Here is a 14,386-nt window from a genome sequence, read left to right on the forward strand (position 1 = left end):
AAAGTCAAAAAATAAGACAATTATGTTATTTTCCACATGTATTATTAAGTCTACTTTGCTCTTTGTAGTCTACATTCATTCACTCAACAATCTATTTTTAAGAGCCTACTATAAGCCAGATGCTGCTGTAAGTTCTGGAGATAATGTAGTGAACATAGCAGAAAAAATATCTGTCTTCACAGAGTTTACATTCTGGGTATGAAGGTAAGAAGGCAATAAAAGAGCAAAGTATAAGCCAAGTGCTGATACCATGGAGAAATAGAAAAAAGGGGAGGAAACAGAGAGTGCAGGGAAGGGGTTTGGTTTACAATTTAAAACGGAGCTATCAGTGGAGGCCCCATGGGAAAGTGGTCTCTGACCAAGCAGTAAACCACATAGACATTTGACAGAGACCACTGCAGACAAAAGGACCAGTAAGTGCAAATGCCCTGAGGTGGGAATATGTTAAGATCATTTACTGAACATGTCTGCTGTGTGAGGCTATCTTTTAAGGGCTACAAATTTTTTTTAATTTACTTTAAATTTTATAAATATGTGCATGTATGTGTAATAAAAACTTTATTTCACTCTTTAAAAAATAATAAGCATCTTATCCATTGTGTTCACTGCAATATCTCAGCACCCAAAACAGGGTCCAGTATATCATGAAGCTGAATACATTTTGTTGAATGAATAACAGAATCCTCTATCCTATTATGGTAGATATTAGCACATCCATTTTACAGATGACCATAATGAAGCACAGAGAAGTTAAGACTTGGACAAGATTATATAGTAAGAGAGTGGAAGAGCCAAATTTCAACCTAAAACTCTAACTCTCAAACCAGTTCTTTTAACCACTAATTTAGCGGACAAAAATATGGATTTTCCTCTGCTATAAGCCACAAATCAAACATTTTCTTCCCTAGGCCTCAAAATGTCATACTCGAGTTACAATAAAAATCACAATATAACACAGAATACGAAAAATAATTATTGGTTAAAATGGCAAATCCTAACACAATGCAGACTGAAATTTCAAATAATTTAGATATGCTAAAACCTGCAATTTTTCACATAGAAAGTTGAATTCATTTCTAATTAAGAGATGTTTTCATTTAGAAAATCTTCATTTGAGATGTGCAATCTATTAATACTTGGGCTTGAACCAAAGCAATACTAAAATCAGGAACATTTACTATGGTAACTTTCCTTGCTAATATCTAAATCATCTTTCTGAACCAAGTTTCTAAGCTGCTTCATGATATAAACAATTTAAAATTCACAACATAAGAAAATAAAAGACACTGTGTAATACTAATATGTTAAAACACCAATAAGAATTATATCTGATAAAAATATACACAAATTTCACAACATAAAACCTTTATTAACTTTACATCTTTGAGCTTAGATGTTAATCACTGCACTGGCTAATTTCTCTCTGAAACTGGATGAAAATTCCAAAATCGGTGTATAAACCTGCAATTTAACCTTATTTTAGAAGGAAAAAAAACATTTGAGTGGTGAGAATTATACAAATGTCAACTGAGTAGTCAGTTCTTGAAATTTCCACGTTTTGTGGAGGTTTCAGATTAAAAGCAAAGAGAACCTCAAGCTGTTCTCTTGAGGGGTGATCTAACTCCTCAAGTCATCTAACTGTGCTCTCTTGTCACATACCTGGAGCGAGAGATTGGTTCTGCAGGAAGAAGCCGGGCTGCTGGGGCTGGCCCACGAGGTTGTAACCCCACAATGTGGACTGTGGATGATGCATCATTTGGGAGGAGATGGGCGAGTAATTAGGAGGCACTCGGTATATGTTGCTCTGTGGATATTCCTTTTAACATAAAGTTAAAAAAAAGTTACCCAACACCACACACCATACATCTAATTAATGCAAATTCTTCCTGTTGTTTGAGATACCATCTATCCCAGTGTACAAGGCTGTTTTTATAAAGGGGAAGATGGAAGGCAACAGTGTCAATATATTCTCTGCAACACATTCATTCAAATTAGACTTTCCCTTGCTTTAAAAACTACTCAGCTTGCAGCAGGCAGAGATGGAAAAGAATCTCTTCTGAACATCACTTTTAAAATACTAAAAGCGCATTCAGAATACCAACATTGAACAACACCCTCAGTCGAAAAAGCACCACCTTTAGTTGCTAAGTCTCCTGATGATTTTATCTCAGGCCGCCTTCCTGATACCCCGAGTCTTGAGGAGAATTATGCCAGAAAGGCCCACAATGCTTAAGAATCATTGCCCGGCCTGGCTCAGGTGGTATCTCACTTGCAATTTTCAAGACAGCACTCTAAAGAATTTAGACAGCCCTTCAGCCTGTGCATTATCCTTATAGCAGCTGCAAAGTTTCTAAGGAGCATACCTGAATGTCTCAATTCCCTCACCTTCGCTCCTGCTCTAGCCCCAGAGGATGAAGTAGAAGCAAAATCTCAGTTCCCTGCAGCTTTACCAATGAATATATCCCACTGGAAAGAGGTAGCTGCAGAAGCAGTATAGGAAGAGGGGATCCACTGGGGAATGAGAAAGATTTCAGGGCTTTTACATCTGAAAAGAACAAAAGCCCTTCCATGTGTATCGACAGGCTAGGACACCCTAGATTTTAGGAGTGTCAGTCTGGACCATAGTAAACATCTCTTCAAGATAAAGAAATACTAGTAGGAAGACTGAATGAAGAGAGGGCACTGATGTTCAAGGGGCATCCAAATATGATGGTGGTCATTTCTAGAATAATGTTAATCACCAAGCTACCAGCTAGGAAAAGATATGTTTTGGTCCTAATATAGGTGAGCAGTATCATGAATGTCTGAACTACACTGTGAATATTTCTTCCACTGTGCAGCATGAACACTCTTGAACTTTATAGAAAAATGTCTCAAATTCTGTCTCAAGTATTTTCCTGGTGAATTTAGGTGAAAAGATACTTTAAGCATTACTTCTCCAGTTTTTAAAAATTATTTCTAAATTACCATCAAGTAGATTTCTGTTGTTTTAAAGAAAATACTATTATAGGTAGGGAATACTAATAGAAAAGCAAGAAGTGCAACTATTTTAAATTAGGTTTATCTTTTATAAAGTCTGAAAATATGGTAAAGAAGTAGAATATAAAGAAGGGAAAGACAGAATGGTAAAATATGAAATCTAAGGAACATCCTATTGGATATGTCAGATGTGACTTTTAAAGGGAAAAACAAATAGAGCTTCTTATGTTAATTTACTACAGATATCAGCCACTCAAAACACAATAAATATTTTAGACATACTAAAAACATGTGAGAGGATTCTATAGTTTGAAAAATTAAATTTTCAAACCTGAGAAAATTATCAGGTACTAAAATATAACTAAACATTATTCACAATAGAAGCCTAAAATGAAACAGCGTAATTAAAATAGAGGAAGAAAAAAAATCAAAGGCTTTAAAAGCCTGTCGTGAGACGGCATTGTGTGCCATTCAGTTAATTACTACAGAAACTCATCAGGACACGTGTTATAACAAAGCTTGCACTGCTCTTAGTAATGTTTCTGGGGATATCATTTGGACACTAGTAAATCTCATCCTAAATGCTACAGAGCCAAGGTTCTCTTTACTTCCCTACTTACATCAACTCTTGAGCTTGACTTCGTCTTGCGCTTCCTTCCCTTTGTTTTCTTCTCTTCATCTGCTGCGGTTTTTCCCTGATCTGACAGCTCGGCTGATTTCCTTTCTGGTTCCTGAGAGACTGGAGAAGTAGGCTCTTCCTCTTCCTCCTCGGGAGGCAGGGGCAGTGGCTCGAGGTAGTAACTTCGGGGCTTGGGCATGGGGTGTGTGTGATACAAAAGGAGGTGATGCTGCTCCTCATACTTGATCACTTTCCGGTCCACTCGGACAGTCCCGAACCAGGCCCAGGACAGAGGAGCTGGGTTCTTCTGACCCTCAAACAAGTCCCATGGGGACACCTTCTGCTTCGTAGAGACCTGGAGGCCCTGTGGTAAAATGATGCTCTATGACAACACATTCAGATCTTTTCCTGATTCACAGGCCAGGCTTGCTTAGGGCACGGATTCAGAAGATTCTGGCTGGTGTGGGTCCTAGAGAACCCTAGCGCACAGCAGACAGAGTTACTCACCCAGAGCATTGGAGAGCAGTGGTTAGAATTCAGACCTTTAAGCTCATTTCTACAGTTGTCTATACCACACGATGCTCTGCTCTGGCAACACAAGGTAGTCGGTGTATTTTACTATAAATATATTTTTCATTTAGTTTTAGCCAAACCCCAAACATCTAAAGTACACTGCAAAGTTGATCTTAACCACACTAAATTATCATCAGTTATAAACCTCTGGAACCTTTCTATTATTTTTAAGATAATATCAAATTTAAGACTCAAGTTACAGTCAGCCTCTTCTTGAGTTCATCACATTAACATCGATCCGAACCTTTATGAACTTGGTTTAATATTGGACTTTTCATGTATTTAATAAGCCAATCTCTGAATAAAGTAATATTATTATAGAATTAAATTGTAGCAGCAGGTACAAATAAAATCTTTCAATTCAAGCTTATATTTACTGACTCTAGAAGAAAAACTATTATTCTGTTTCTGCAAAGAAAGGGTTTTTATTTTTAACATTAACTGGTGATGTTTCCTGGTACTTTTCCTAGTATACCAGTTTGAAAATATTTTTCCTCAAAGTGGTCCCCCAAAATAACTACTCAGTTAGTTATTCCTTAAGATGTGAGCATTCCTATTCTTATCTACTCTGCTCTTTCCTGAATGGCTTCATCCAAAACCAAAGGTGAACTGCCACCTGTAAATTCATTGTTTCCTGATATTTGTCTTGAGACAAGAACTCTTTCCTGGGTGCCAAGACTATATATCCAAATGGATTCTAGACATCTTACCACTAGGGAGCCCACTGATACTACAAATTCAACTGGACCATGACTCTAGCTTTTTCCCTTCCCACAACCACACTGGTATTAGCTCCTCAGGCTACTCTAAATTACTGCAGAATTGCATTTCCCCATAAGCCACATTCTTTCATATCTTTTTTTTTTTTTTTTTTTTTTTTTTTTTGTGAGACAGAGTCTCACTCTTTTGCCCGGGCTAGAGTGAGTGCCGTGGCGTCAGCCTAGCTCACAGCAACCTCAAACTCCTGGGCTCAAGCGATCCTTCTGCCTCAGCCTCCCGAGTAGCTGGGATTACAGGCATGCACCACCATGCCCGGCTAATTTTTTCTATATATTTTTAGTTGTCTGATTAATTTCTTTCTATTTTTAGTAGAGACGGGGTCTCGCTCTTGCTCAGGCTGGTCTCGAACTCCTGAGCTCAAACAATCCGCCTGCCTCGGCCTCCCAGAGTGCTAAGATTACAGGCGTGAGCCACCGCGCCCAGCCTTCTTTCATATCTTTACATAAACTTTTCCCTTTGTCTGTACCACACTTTTCCCCCGATCCCAGCTAACTCTTAATCCTTCAGAACAATTCATGTGTCCATTTTTCTGGGAACTCTGCTCTGACTACTTCCCCCTTGTCTAAGTTTGATGGCTCTTCCTCAGCATCCTCTAATACTCTCTCTGTACCAAGACACACAAATCTCATTACACTGTAATTGTCCATCTACTTCCCCTTGAGGGTAGGAGCTCCTTCTTTCATCTTGGTGACTGCGGAATTCCTGTGGTTGCTCAACGATCATTAAAAGAACAAATGACCACTCTTCTCATATTTTAGAGAACCTTCATTAATATTATATCATATATAAAACAAGTTTCTATTAAGTTTCATTTGACTGATAAGTATATGGAGCATCATAATATCTAAAATAATTTTACCAGAAATCAACAAAAATTTTCTTATCTAAACATACTGTGCTTCCAAACCTGAAGTAAAATCAGAACTAGTCTTTGCTATTTTTTTTTACACTAAGCTTTTACTTAGTTTTCCCTTAGTGGATTTCAGAAATTTACTTAAATTCAGATAAACATTTTAAATGAAGATCTTCAAAGATATGACCTATTTATATGATAATGTCAATGCCAATTGCACTTTTACATATCCTACAGGAAGATAAGAAAAAGTATTTGGTTTTAGATGTATTTATAGGTGAGAAAAAACGTTTACTCTTGCCTGTTTTTTATCTATAGAGTCAAATCCAGCAATTTTGTTTCCCTTTGTGTCGATCAAGGAACCCATAGGTTCACAAGTGATGACATCACACGTCTGTTTCGGCAAAGGTAGCAGCTGTCGAACTTTGTCAATACTTTCTGATCGCTTGTCTCCTAGCTCTTTCTAAAGAGAGAGAGAGAGAGAGAGAGAGAGAGAGAGAGAGAGAAAGTGGTACAGAAATTACAATGAAGGCAAAAGTTAACAAGGAGGAAGTTCGCGTAGGAAACATTTTTTTTTAAACCCCGAACATGGTCTATGAGGCAACTCCAAATTAAAGTGGTGTTTCATTTCTTCTATTTCAGTAAAAAATAGAACACATACAAAGGCATCCTTGTTACACAACAAGCATCATAGTGCTGAAATGACAAAAATCCAGGGTAGCATTTGCTATCAGAAGTCAGGAGCTGCAGGACGGAACGCTTTCTCGTATCCAGGGTCAGATCACAAGGTGACTATCGGTTATTTTATTGGTAAGGTCATCAGGTTTACTGATTTTCATTTTCATGTTGTTTTTTTACAGTTTGCTTTGAAGATTGTGTTAGTGGTTAGTCAAAAGAATCAGATTTACAAATATCAATGCAGATGGTTATTTTTCAACTACATGTGCAGGTTCACACATAGATTTATTGTAAATTTAATGTTAGTATTTTGGGTATATATTTGATAATGGATTTCTAAAATTCCTTAAAAAATTAAATGTGTTTTGTAAATATAATTTTTTTAAAGAAAAATCAAGGTTACATGCTTTTAAATTTTGGGTACTGGTAAGCTGTGATAAAAAAATAGCAGAATAATCACATTAAGTTGAATACAATAAATAACATTATATTTCATGAGCGGTAAATTAAAATGCACTAGATAACAAATCCATAAACAACATGAGCTCATAATAGAGGCTGATCACAAACTTACTTTCAGTTTCTTTACTAAATTCATGTATGCACGTTTGTTCTCTTCAGATCCCCCTGGGGACGCATTTGATAGGTCAGAGGCTAATGTTCCATTGATTAAAACGCCCAGCATGTCAAGAACAGTTGTGAATAATTCACTAAGAGAGGAAAGAAAATAAGTATTTTCACCCTAAAGCGATATCAAGACACACTTAATTAACTGAGCATTTTTATTCATGGCACAGAATTTTTAATGGTATCTAAGTATCTAAGTAAGAAAGATGTGATAGAATCTGCCAGCAGTATATCAAAACTTATGTAATGCACACATGTAGCAAAATAAATGTGAAATGATGAAAACATACTTGTTCGTATGCATGTCAACAGTCCCTGAAGTAATTATCTGCAGGAGTAGGAGGGCCCAGTCTGTCGTCCATTGGGTGCTCCTCTGCACCGTGTCAAACATTCCTCCTACCTGGCATACGAAATACAATAAAAAATTTGCATTATGTGCAGGAGAAAATATCAGCCCTGTTACTTTATCTGGCCAAATTCTGATTAGTTAAAAAAAAAAAAAAAAGATGATCTACTTTATGGACTATCCTATCTTCTCTTTCAGCTATATATTTATTACTCTTTTTAGTTCCTTCAGCACAGTTCAGTCATCCAAAAATTAAATAAAGAGGAATGAATGAGCAACTGAGTGCAGGCACCAATATAATTCTCTTTTGTTCCTAGTATTTCATGATACCTAGTTTTTATTATCCAACTATAGCTGAATTAAATACGAAGAGTATCTAAGAAGCCATGTAATCTGGTTATCTATAACTTTGCGTTTGTTGTTAATCACTATTGAATCTAAGCTTGCTATCATAATACCACATGGAAATATTCACTAACACAGAAGTAATGGTGAGCTTGGCCCGCAGGCCTACCAGTTCACGTTTGGGGAATTAGGTTAAAAACAATTACGGAAACATAAGCAAACCATCTATTCTGCAGAGAGGAGCCTTCGCTTGGGCTTGCCCAGTGGGAAAAGAAATTCAAAGGCATGTGCAATGTATGTGAGAAATTTTAAATTTCTGTAAAAAAAATCCCTGTGAGATTTGTCTTTATGATCAATTTGATGGAAAGTTTGACAAGATGTTGAGTTAAAAGACTTTGTATGATTTTTAAATGAGTATAGTAGAAGCTAACATCTCAAAATAGCAGTCCTTTCAGACCTACTCTTAGTACAAACAGAAGAGAAAGAAAGATTCACAGGGGCGGAGGGCAAAGAAGGCAAATCAATACTTAAAATACCCACTAATGTCTAGAAGTCTAACCAGACAGGAAGGAAAGCAGCAAGGAAAGCAGAAGGCTTGAGAGATAGGGAAGTAAAGAGAGCAAACAGTGGAAGGCCTCGCTTCAGAATGCAGACTTTGCCCACAGGAGAAGTGAAAAGCTGGAGTTACTTTCACATACAGATATGTTTAATGGTGGGAAGATACTAGAAATGACTCTTACCAAATTTAGGCGGAGTTGCAATGCTTCATGCATCATCTGCCGCGCTTTTATGTCATCTTGGTATCGTTCTTCTCTCCAGTTACTTAAAATCTAAGATCAGGAAAAAAAAAAAAGGAAAAAAAAGACCCACTTTTTTCCCCTGTTAAAATAGAATTATTGTCACATTTAAAGGTAAATTGAGCTCTGTACTGACTGCCAACAATAACTTCTTAACTTTAACAAATTAACAAAGCTAAATAAATTTTAGCTTTCCTCCCTTTCTCCATGCAGAAGAAATTAGGCTATTTATTTCTTTGTTCATTTGCCTTTCTAAATGGAAGAAGAGAATCTTATCTAATTATATATCCTGTTACTAAGTCTGGGAAAATGATTTAGAGGCTATCAAATTAAGCATTAATAAATATTTTTTAAATACATTATTTCATTGGTCTTATGAAGATAAATATTAAAGAGACAGAATTATATTTTGCATCAGTTCTGTGTTAAATTTCTAAAGACATGCAGTGAACCCTAGCAAAGGTACTACTTTGATGTTTTATGAAAGAAGAGGTTTGCTATATTATCTACATGTCTCCCTTGATAATGTATAGCATTTTGAAAAATACGGCATCTTAGACATCAGACAAATATATCAATTTATAAAGTGAGCTGCTTCCTCATTTCCTCACTGACTCAAACTAATGCTAGAGAAGGAAAAGTTTGCTTAGGAAAGGAAACCACAAATGGGCAATACTCTAGAATAAGATGACAGGAGCCAAAAAAAAAAAAAACCCCAAACAAACAAAAACAAAAATGAAGAAAACAATAAAACAAGAACAACAAAAAACCTATAATGTTTTGGAACAAGGTAGTTAATAGGAATCATCTTAAAAGAGTTGAAATGAGTCATATGCAGAAGTAACCCAACCCAACAGATGACCCATAAATATACTGCATGTTGAAAAGAGAGCACTTCCCAAATCAAAAGATGTGCACCTCTCCCAACGCTGAATTAAGGGTACAAGGCAGGTCACAAAACACACAAGTTCTCATGGAGCTCACATAACAGAAGTGGGGCAAATAAAAATAAGTGTAACAAGTGGCATGAAGCAGGACAAGGAGACAAAGAATGACTATGGTCCTATTTTGAGAGGGCCACCGGGGCCTTCCTAAGGAGGTAATGTCTGAACAGAGAACTGAATGAAGTGAGGCTATGCTAATATCTGGGAGGGGATCCTTCCAGCTAAAGGGAAGAAAAGATGCACAGGCACTGAAATGAGAACTTGCTTGGCAAGTTCAAGGAACAGTAACATGGCCAATGCCCCAAGGGTGGAGCAATCAAGGCCATGACTGGTAGGAGACAAGGGGAAGAGAGAGCCAGTGTCAAATCATGTTGGGCTTAATTTTTACTCTAGGTGTAATAAGAAACACTGAAGCACTTTGGACACCAGAGTAACATGTGACTTACATTTAAAAAGGATCACTATAGGCCGGGCATGGTAGCTCACGCCTGTGATCCTAGCACTCTGGGAGGCCGAGGCGGGTGGATTGTTTGAGCTCAGGAGTTTGAGGCCAGCCTGAGCAAGAGCGAGACCCCGTCTCTACTAAAAATGGAAAGAAATTATCTGGACAACTAAAAATATATAGAAAAAATTAGCCGAGCATGGCGGCGCATGCCTGTAGTCCCAGCTACTCGGGAGGCTGAGACAGAAGGATCGCTTGAGCCCAGGAGTGTGAGGTTGCTGTGAGCTAGGCTGACGCCACGACACTCACTCTAGCCCGCGCAACAGAGTGAGACTCTGTCTCAAAAAATAAATAAATAAATAGATAGATAGATAGATAGATAGGATCACTATAGCTGCTACATGGAGCAGCAATCTCTCATATCCAAAAGTCGAGAGATGGTGAAAGGACCAAATAAGATTAGGGTTTTTTTGTCCATGTCCATCCAGCACCACTCAAAGGAAAGACATGTCACAGAAACGTAGCACCACAAGGAGGAGATAATTAGGCTCTGCATCTGGATAAAGTATCTCACAAGACCTATATATCCACTTTGCTTGATTCCATGCTCCCCAATTTCTAATGTGATTACTCAATTTCCTTGCAGTATATAGATGCAAGTGCTCCAAACAGTGACAAGGAGAACCGTGGCTGGTGAAAAGGCAATGTCCAGATTTTTTGTAAAGGAACCAAAATGGGTTCTGCTTATTTTTTGTTCACTTAGTTGGCATCAATAACACTGAGTTTCTGAACCTACAGAGCTCAAGCTGAGACCATGCCCGATACATGGAATCCCAGCTTGAGGAGCTGGACAAGGGTTCCTCTGTCTGACTGCCATGTCTGCTGCAACACAGACTGCTCCAGGTCCTCTCTGTGGCACAGAGTTAGGAGAGGAGCAGACACTTCAAAGTTATAGGCGACATACAAAATTTTGCTTTTATAATCTATACACATTTATCAGATACATAATTAATATAATAAAATTATTAAACTTCTGGTGCCTGGGTAGGACAATAGGGCATGGATTGTGTTTCCCAGCATCTAATCAAAACATGTTGTGCTCTTATTAGTTTAATCTCAGTGTATGAAAGGAAAATAAATGAATACCATTAGAGAGAGATTTGCCTGACTTAATATTATACTATACTTAACCTGGTTAACTTGATTCTGGAGCGATGTTAGGAGGCCTTCCCGTTGCTCATCTTGTCCCTTAAGGCAGGTAAGTACCAGTGAGAGGAAAGGTTGTTGACTCAAAAGAGACATACTACAAAGGAAGTAATAACAGCACATCTAGTTAGAAAGAATGGATTACTTCCTGTTGCAACATTCATTTCTTTCCCTTGGGTTATTTGCTCTTATTTATTTTACTATTAGATAAAAAAGAGAGGGGTGGTAAACAGGCAAACACTATTGAAAAGTTAAATCATGCCTGTACTTACAAGATTAAAAGCCACTATAATGCTTCTAAATAACTTAATATGTTCTATTGCCCTTGAGGGCATTCCCAAACTAGCACAAATCCATACTGCATGTGAGCGTGTTGGGGGAGTGAGGGAAGAAGATAATGAATTTGTGTTTTACATAAATAAGCAGAATTTACAAAGACATACCATAAAGAATATCACTTGATACATAGCATAAAATGAAAAATTTTTTAAACTCTCCTACAAAACTCTCATTTTAGAGTGAGGAAATAGGCCTATATACATGTGTAATGCTTATTTTTGGGTTTTGGTGGGTTTTTTTTAGCACATTTCTCGAGACCAAACAGCAGGGTATTGATAGAGCTAGGACTCCGCAGTGTATTTGCTAGCAGCCTCTAGTGCACAGCTCCGACACAGTCCACGGCCTCCACTGGTAAAGAAGTTTTAAGGTATTTGGTAAAAAATGTCTTTAAAATTGGCATTTTAATAAAATGTCTCCAATCAGAGAACAACCAACAAATCATACTGGCAAACCAAGTAAGTGCTACAGTGGAAAGAAAAATTTCTTAAAATGAGATCTAGGCCAAAATATTTCAACCAGCTTCACCTTACACGGGCAGAACTGAGAGCTGCTGGCTTGGTATTACAACTCTCTGTAATACCACCTGCCTGCCCTGTGGGAAGTAAGACAATGCACATACAATCACCCATTAGCAAATATAATTTGAAAATTAAAATTGTCTTCTGCTTAATTAGTACTGGCAAAGATGGTGAAAGAAATCAGATGACAAACAAAATATAGTACATACAGTGCTGGGTCTCTACCAAAAAATACTATAGTTAAGTGCACAGGCTCAGATGCCAGATGGCCTGGGTTTAAACCCTGCCTTTACTTCCTTCCCCATGTGTCCTGGAGCAACTTGTGTAACTTTTCAGTGCCTCAGTCTCTCCACTGTAAAAAGAGAAAAGGAGAGCACCTACCACAAATGATTGCTGTGAGAATTTTAAAAGTTCACTTACACGGTGAGTTTTATAGAGGAGTGTGCATTTTGTAAGAGGTCAAAATGGCACCTACTGCAGTGTTCTTAATTACTCCTGGGCTACCAAAGTCATGGCATTTTCATGTTAGAGTGAAGTTTTGTTCTTTCTCAGTAACATGGTCAGTTTTCAAATGTAATTATTTGAAACCATTTCTTGGGCATAAAATAAATTAAGAAAACATTAGTTTTGGTGACTCGGAAGTTTTAATATCTAATCTACAACAAAAGCCCTAAATGTCAAAAATATTAGTAACTCTTTCAGGGACCAAAATTATAAATTCTATGTATTTTAAACATAAATACCCAAGTAACAAAAAAAAATTAGAAATTATTAAAAATAAAATACAGGGACCAAGTAGCTACCTAGATCTGGATCAGCTGGTCTGAAGTGGGGCTGAGAAGTCAGTTATTTTTAACAGTTCAGCAGTGATCTGGATATGTAGGCAGAATTCAGAAATAGTGTACTAAATATCACAACCTGGAACTTTTTAGGAACAAAGCCTTGCCTAACAGAATATTTCCAATTCCATTTGAAAACTAAATTTCATGGACATACATGACCACATATGTTTGTAGGATGTTAGGTTTTCTAGTTGTTCTTTAAACTCTCACATAAAGACACACACCTTCCACCCATTACCTTTTCTGTTTTTGTCTGTCTCTTTCCTTTTTTGAAGAAGAACCCAAGTGCTGTCCTTTCTCCAGCTCTTCCCCGGCAGCTTTCAATACTCGTCCTTGCACAGAAGTGGGCAGCCTGGCGATGAGAGGGGCCACCAACCACACGCCCCTGCGTTCAGAGGAACTAAAATCAGAAACAGATGTTACATGCGAGAAAGCCTCCCTGATCTTTCCTCTCACAGATACAACAGAAACTCCAAAGCAAAACCTTGATGCACAACACACAGACTATTCTAACATTGCCCTTTCTCTATTATCTTTCTTTTTTCCAAACACCAGACATTTGCATACACTTTCCATGCTAACAGAAAGCAATAAAGGGTTTGGTTCTCGGAGGATACTACAGCTAACCTATTTTTAGTGTTTTTCTATGATTCCGGCTCTCTCATTAGAAACAATCCTTTTGTCCAACACACAATACACTTTCCCATTATGGTCACAATAGGAAATGTTACTATGTTTAAGCATACCAATAACCAATTTTTTAAGTTTTAAAATTCACTATTATACTTTATACCAAAATGATGAAACACAAATCAAACTGCCATTCATAATTAAAGGGTTACTTTAAGATTTCATATGCTTACAGGTTCTAGTTCTGAACATAAATTACCATGATCTATTTATGCAAAACTGCCAATTAATAAAAATGCAGAAAAAGTGTTTCCTATGCAATGAATACCACAGAACACAGTGGACTAAGGGACACTGAAGACCTGAATCAAATCTGAACTCATCTGTGGTCCCAACATGTCTGGGCCTACTTAACCAAACACTTAGAATGAGAAGATAGCATCCACCCCAGCTTCACCCTTTAACTTATTAAATAATGATAATTGCCACTTACACTAATTATTTTCTTCACATTCCTGCAGCTTAATGACAAAATAATTGTATTACACAAATAAAATTAATTGGTAATGTGAAAAATTAATGATAGCACAATAAAACCACAGGAAAAAATACCTTAGAAATGTCTTTATTCCATTCTGTCGTGTGCTACTTGCATCAGCACTTCCAATACCACTTGGGTTGAAGAGGCTCATGCCAGAATTAGAAGAATTATTATTCAGGTCCGCAGACTGCTGGAATACCTCTATCGTTGCCTTGGCGATATTGTCCAGTAAGTTGTTCATTTCAGCCACAGAACCAGAGCCCTAGAGTTAGACATAAGAGAACTAGTACACATATTCCTTTATCCTCAAACACATGTTTTTGCTTT

General features: G+C 37.3%; 1 protein-coding gene across 1 annotated transcript in view; it reads right to left on the minus strand.

Moving 5' to 3' along the window:
* The window catches only part of MED12L (mediator complex subunit 12-like), a 317,020-nt gene that overhangs the window by 41,473 nt on the left and 261,161 nt on the right, over positions 1-14,386 (minus strand). The window contains exons 28-36 of the mRNA XM_012642930.1: positions 14,131-14,321; positions 13,127-13,288; positions 11,175-11,286; positions 8,541-8,630; positions 7,400-7,509; positions 7,057-7,192; positions 6,106-6,267; positions 3,600-3,962; positions 1,660-1,816 (exon numbers count right to left, since the gene is read on the minus strand). Of these exons, the coding sequence (XP_012498384.1) occupies positions 1,660-1,816; positions 3,600-3,962; positions 6,106-6,267; positions 7,057-7,192; positions 7,400-7,509; positions 8,541-8,630; positions 11,175-11,286; positions 13,127-13,288; positions 14,131-14,321 (1,483 nt within the window). The remainder of the gene's footprint in view (positions 1-1,659; positions 1,817-3,599; positions 3,963-6,105; positions 6,268-7,056; positions 7,193-7,399; positions 7,510-8,540; positions 8,631-11,174; positions 11,287-13,126; positions 13,289-14,130; positions 14,322-14,386) is intronic.

The sequence above is a fragment of the Propithecus coquereli genome, unplaced genomic scaffold (assembly GCF_000956105.1).
Source record: "Propithecus coquereli isolate 6110/MARCELLA unplaced genomic scaffold, Pcoq_1.0 Scaffold19, whole genome shotgun sequence".
In the NCBI taxonomy this organism is placed as follows: domain Eukaryota; kingdom Metazoa; phylum Chordata; class Mammalia; order Primates; family Indriidae; genus Propithecus; species Propithecus coquereli.